At 36.6% G+C, this 6,868-nt stretch overlaps 1 protein-coding gene across 1 annotated transcript; it reads right to left on the minus strand.

Annotated features, from left to right (window-relative positions):
• Window positions 1-5,883: 5,883 nt before the first annotated feature.
• On the minus strand, window positions 5,884-6,630 carry LOC147509642 (uncharacterized). Its single transcript, XM_086597869.1, has one exon. It carries the CDS (start codon window positions 6,628-6,630, stop codon window positions 5,884-5,886), a length of 747 nt encoding a protein of 248 aa, XP_086453995.1.
• Window positions 6,631-6,868: the final 238 nt, after the last annotated feature.

Consider the following 6,868-nt stretch of genomic DNA (forward strand, 5'->3'; position numbering starts at 1 on the left):
AAAACTAAGAGTACCATCTTCAATTATCAGCAAACCATCAATCATACAAGTTAAAATAAGGAAACAAAACAAGCACTAAAATCAAATCTTAAACCGAACTAAACCAGTGAGAATAACAACAACATCCACATATATCTTTGGAGATAAACGGTACTTACATATGAATAACAAGAGATGCAGTACTCTGGATTACGAAAAAAAGCCAATGCGGTCTGTATACAATCAAAATAGAACATTGCATAAGCATTAAAATCTCATAGGATGTACGATAGCACATATACAGTCATGGGATTCTCAGAGATGTACCAAAAGTTGGAAGAAATTAAAATAATTATTAGAAAAATAGTTTTCTCTTTTTAATGTTGAAACAACATTAAAAGGAACTAATTTTCATCTAAAAAAACAACCTTTACAAATAAAAAAACAAACCTTTAAACATTAATAAACATTACCTTTGATGAGTGAAGAATATAGTAAGAGAGAGATGGTGAGAGAGGGCTGATGGTGACAAACTGTGAGAGACGGAGGCGGTGGTCGACGGATTTTGAGATAAGAAGATGAGAGAATTGGGGAGAGAGGCGGTATTGGAAGAGATGAGAAGAGAGAGAGAGGCGGTACTCAATTTCTTTTCTAAAACTAGTTATCTCGTTTTCGTTAGAAGAAAATTTTGGTGCTATTTTCCACCACTTTTGGACCTATCTCGTCGAAGTATTGCCGTGGGTTAAAATCCACAACTATTACACACCATCAAGATCTGATCCGACGGTCCAAACTGTGGGAATATCAACGACTATTACCGTGGGCAAAGGTAGTAAAATACTGTGATATAGTGCTACGGTTGGTATTAGTTTGCCAACATTAGTTAGCCGTGGGGAAATCTTCAACAGCTTTGGGCCGTCGCCAACGTTTCGGGTAGTCCGTGGCTAAAACCCCATTTTCTTGTAGTGGTTAGTTATTTCATGCACACTCCGAGGAATCAATATATGAATGCAATTTCTAGGATACTGCAATATTTGAAAGGGTCGCCACGAAGAGGTATTTGGATGCGAAAAAAATGGGCACACATACATCACTGCCTATACAGATGCTGATTGGGCAGGATGTCTAGTTGATCGACGATCTACCTCTGGTTATTGTACCTTTGTAGGAGGTAATTTAGTCACTTGGAAGAGCAAGAAATAGAATGTGGTGGCTCGTTCTAGTGCTGAAGCGGAATATAGAACTATGGCGTCTACCACCAGTGAAATTATTTGGCTTCGAGCTCTTCTTAAGGATTTATGTTTTGGTTCGCATTTGCCTACTACACTCTACTGTGATAATCAGGCGGCAATGCATATCGCTGCTAATCCAGTGTTCCATAAAAGAACTATGCATATTGAGGTTGACTGCCATTATGTGCGAGAAAAGGTGCAGTCTGACATTGTTACTACCTCATTTGTTCGCAGTGACCAACAACTTGCAGACATTCTTACCAAGGGACTTCCAGTAGTAAAGTTTCATGATATACTCTCCAAGTTGGGCTCATTGAATATCTTTGCACCAACTTAAGGGGGAGTATAGGAGAAGAAAGACATAACAAGGGGCGTGCGCCCCTTATGTATACATGAACTAAGGGTGTGCGCCCCTAATCGCTGAAGGGTTTTTGGATACTGCTCAATCTATTTCTATAATAGATTCTCCACCTGTTTAGAAACTCTGATGGCTATATATACCTGTACAAAACCCTAATGAGCATTAAGTAATAAAATACCCTTTCTTTTCCAGTGGACACGGAGGAAGCTGCAATGGCTCCGAACCACTACAAATCTTGAGTTTTGTCTCTTTAATTAGTTGTTGTTTGCTACATATACATTTTAGGAAAAAGAATGTCATGTTAAATGACTTGAAGTATCAACCATAAAAACATTCGGTCGGCAGTTCTATACCTGCAAGATGAGCCAAACTGACCGGCAACAACAGCTTCCAAAGAGCAGAAGACAGCCTAATACCCAATTATCACCTCCAGCTAATGGTGAAAAAGAGGATTCTGTGAAAACTTCCATGTTCAGTAACTTTGGGCCCTTGACCAATGCTATCGAAACTGCTCCACCTACGCAACAAATGGTCCCTGCTATCTTAGCCATGCTTCTCAAGCTTCTTAAGTCCACTTTCTCTAGTCTGATTAGGTAAAACAAGGTGTTTAATTATGATTGAAACAGAAACAAGATTTGGTTTTATCAGATTAATTGATCGAGATGTCATTAACTTATTATTATGCTATTACAAAAAATTGGTGGCAGTATAAAATTGTCAACGCATTTAAGATTAAGCCTGTTTATTATGTGAATTCTCACCCTACTTTGGGAACTAGATTGCGGAATAAGCAGCCAAGTTACCTGCTGCGCAATTTGGACAAAAAGTACCAACTCCAATAAGGAGGTTTGGGCCTATATATTTCCTGTACTATGTTAGAAATCTTGGTGGATAGGGATGATATTAGAACTTGATTAGATCTATAACATATTAACATCAGTCATACGTTATATTCCCTGCTGGACGTGATTAGATCTTTCAGGCCCAATCAATGGCCCATAACTTTTGCTTAAAAGCAGCAACTCAAAACTACAATAGGGAGGTTTCGGCCTAATTAACTCCAGTACTTTTTGTTCAGAACTTTCTTATAACATCAGTCATACATCTTTGTCCATCTTCCTATGGCTGGAACCTAATTAGTTCTTCCAGGCCCAACCGTGGCACATAAATTTGGTTAGTTTTGAGTTCTGTCCGTGTTGGTCATCCTATCATAAGGGTGGGACGTACAGTATCAGATGCTTTAAAGCTGTGCGTCAACCGTCATTCTGTCAACACGATTTGCAGTCCTAAAAATAAGACCAGCTTTTACAAAATAATGGAACACAAGAATAGTCTGCATGACCCAAGGTCATCTTATGGGTTAATCCAAATTCCCAAATAACCTCTTCAAAAATCTAATTCAAATTGGATTGGGTTCGATATTTTCACATTTAATTTATCATCGTCAGGCCTTGCTAACGGTAACAATTCGGTACGGGAATAATTCGAGAATTATTCGGTGATTCAAAAAAACAGTACGGTCAAATATTCGGTCAAAAATTCGCAGTACGACAATTATGCGGTGTTTAATTAATATGCGTTTTAAACATTTGGTTGCAAAAATCTGCAAGTAAAAAATTCGTGATATTATGTTAGTAAATATTAATAATAGTTGTCATTTTTTACAACATAACAAACATATCTAAACAATTTAGCTACAAAAATATTGAAACCAATTGAATGGTCCACATATATACCTTCATTTATTTGTTCTTGGATTGAAATTACCGTTCAAATTTCAAAATACACACATCGTGACATGACAATTTAAATATTGCCAAAAAAGTATAAAAACAAAGTTTTTGGATTAATTTATCACTAAAAATGTAAGAGTTGGGGACTTAAAGTAAGAGTGAGGACATAAAATACATAAAAAATAACAAAAGCACAACCGAATTTTCATTTTTTTTTTTTTTTTTGAGTCGAATTTTTGAAAAATTCACCAAAATCCGTATTATACGTTTCAAGGCAAAAAATCGCGAATTATTCTGAATTTTTCAAAGTGACTGGAATAGAATTGATTTTCTACATAAGATCAAGTTTTTGTTTATGTCTTGTACTGTTAATTTTCACTGTAAGTTATCTTATTTTTAGGTTGCTAGGAAAGACAATTAGGAGGCCAATGTATTAGGCCAATGGGCTCTTAAGTATGCTTCATTTGGACCTCTCCCTTGTTGGGTCTTGAACTCTGTAATTTCTTTGTTTTCAGTTTAATGTAATGAAATGATGGAATCCTGATCGACAAAAAAAAAAAACGGACTAGATTGGAGACCATGTAGTACATTGTAGACATTTTTCCGGTTTTAAATACCGACATGATCATGTTAGAGATATTTTCTGTGATGTATTTTGGAGGGTTGTGGTACAAGCTAAGTGAAGAAAGAAGCTCATTTTAACTTTCTCACTGATCCGAATGAGGGCAGATCGACACTTCGGCTTGCGGATGTCTTAATTTACAGTTGGTCTGAGGGAAAATATGCACGTGTTGATGTAATTGGAGCCTCTCCGTTGGTAGAGTTGGGGAATGATGACTTTGAGGTGGGAGAAGCAGCTAAGAGAGCAGCGGCAAAGAATATGGATAAGCATGAAGAAGCTTATAGGGCTAACCAACATTGTTTTATTTCATTCAGTTTCGACACTTTTGGGTTCTAGGGACAACAGTCTGTTGAGCTCCTCAAGAGATCGACTTCAGAAAGTTATGAACAGTAACATTATGACAGTTGGTTTTAACGAGTTTGTTTTCAGAAGGATAGAGCTATTCAGAAAGGACTTGCGGCGTAGCTTGTTGCACGCCTGTACGCCTGTTGCACGCCTGTCCTAATTATTTGTAAAATTTTGCCATTTAGGAAGGGCTTGGGGCGCAATTTATGGCACGTTTGACCCCTTCTAACTTTGTATGATTTCTTTTGGATATCAAATAAAATATTATTTAATAAAAAAAAAACCTAAACTACAGGTGCAATGACCAAACTAGCTATCACTTGCCTATAAACAACAACAAAGACCATAGGAAAGCGCAACACTTGCATAAGTGCACTGCAGTGCTAACATAGCTAGCCATTACTGGCTTCTTATCCTTCAACCGATTACCCATCTTTCACTCTCATTCACTTCCTTAAACTTTTCTTATATATACACAATTATTACGCACAACAAATAAACATGAGGACAAAAAACAATGAGAGTATATATGTCTATCACAAGTGGTACAGATTCCATACAACAATATTAATATAAGTAAAGTTACTCACGTAATAGCTAATACATACATATTACATTCTTCACTTCATCTAATTTCTTTTGAGGTTCGTGTGTTCGCAGTAAGACGAATCCTTGGAATTTACATAAATATGTCAACGTGTACATGTTTGGTGTGAAGAATGTTTTGAACTTTTTTAGCTTTCATTTTGATACTGGTGACATTATTGTTCGAGTTAACATTTTTTATGGACCCCCACCTCCACCCCTACAAATTTCTAATTATCAATATATATGGTTTTCATACCATGGTTTATACCATGCTCTACAACTTCACCCACAAGACAGTAAAACCTAATTTTTGTGGATATGTCCAACAAACCATGAAGATAACCTTCACAAAATTGCAGCTCATTTGAGGATGTTTAACAATGTCAAAAAATGATTGCAAAATAGAAAAATCTGGGCTGTTAAAACAAATTCAAAGTTGTCAATAATTTTTAAATAGGTTAGAGGTTTCCAAATGAGCCAAATTTTTGTGGAGTATCTATCCATAGTTAGTGGGGATGGTTATATGAACTCCACCTTATAGTGACTCCAAAATGACTCCACCACTAAATACAATGAATTAAAAGTTAATTTTTGGTGGAGATGTTCTCCACATAATAGAGATCATCCTCACAAAAAATCACTTCATTTGAAGATGTCCAACCTCGTCAAAAAATCATTTAGAATGTTATGAAATTATCTAACAGCCCAGATTTTTTTTAATTTCATAACAACTTTTGACAAGGTTAAGCATATTCAATTGAGCTAATTTTTTGTGGGGGTGTTCTCCATCATGCAATGTATATCTCTACGAAAAATTAGCTCTCAATTCATCTTGTAAGCCCACTTTTAGGAGTGGAGTAACTTTGGAGTCACTATAAGGTGGAGTTCATATAACCATCCCAATAGTTAGTAGATCATATCCACAAAATATTAGCTTTTAATTAACTCATTTTGTAAAGGGGCGTAGTATAAACTATTTTTTTTGAAGAAGCTAGAGGTTAGGAAGACTTCAACCTGTATTAATTATAGTCTTAGAAACATTTTTCCTTGTGCATCCTCCTTTACAAGCTTGGTAAGGCCAACATCAACTAGAGGAAGGAAATACAAAATAGAGTCATCTAGTGCATTACATAGTTTGGGCAAGTAATCATCTACTCGGTTGGTTTCCCTATACATATGTATGAACTCAACAAGTTCAAACTGATCCTTCAACGAGTTTATGTCAGCCACAATATTGAGGCAGTACCAAGGGGGTTCCTTCGTGCTAGTGATAGCCCAAACAGCACACATAGAATCAAACACAATGGTTACTTTCTTAGCTCTTATACTTAGTGCACCCTGCATACCCACTTCAATGGCTAAGAGCTCCTGTGTCATAACTGACCTCTTTGTTGAGCTTCCTGTGAAAGCTAACTTCATAGCTCCTGTTTCATCCCAAATGGCCCCTCCAAACCCATTCGGTTCATCTATGATAGAGCCATCAGTGTTAACCATGAGCTCACTTGGTTTAGGCCTGAGCCAAGAGCACAAGCTGGGATCTTTGTGCATGAATGATACTTCAATACTAATCTTGTCAATCAACACTCTTGCTGCCACCAACCCAGGAATTTTCTTCAGCACATTTTGCAAGTAGAGTTTCATCTCCTTCTTAACTTTGCTATAAACTTGATCCTCATTGTGTTGCTTTTGTTGGAATCTCCTCAAGTTCCTTTCTATCCATATGACATATACCGTAGCATAAACTATCAACTTTATAATTTCAGATTCCATTGAAAAGGATCGACAACCTCAACAGGTTATACCATTCTGATGTTGATGTTTACACCTAGCTGTTCAAGCCCATCCACCTTTTCACTTTTGCCCAAACCCCTTTGGTAAAGTGATAATAAAAAAATAAGTGTTTCGAGTGCTCTCTTGAAGAGTTGCAAAAAATACAAGTCAATTGAGATAGACCCTTCCTCTTTACCAATCTATCCTGGGTAGGTAAGTAATTTGCAAAGAGCTATCA

This window comes from Coptis chinensis, chromosome 3 (genome assembly GCF_015680905.1).
Source record: "Coptis chinensis isolate HL-2020 chromosome 3, ASM1568090v1, whole genome shotgun sequence".
NCBI lineage: Eukaryota > Viridiplantae > Streptophyta > Magnoliopsida > Ranunculales > Ranunculaceae > Coptis > Coptis chinensis.

Coding starts and splice junctions, on each gene's coding strand:
- LOC147509642 (XM_086597869.1), bottom strand. CDS start 6,630: ATGGAATCTGAAATTATAAAGTTGATAGTTTATGCTACGGTATATGTC.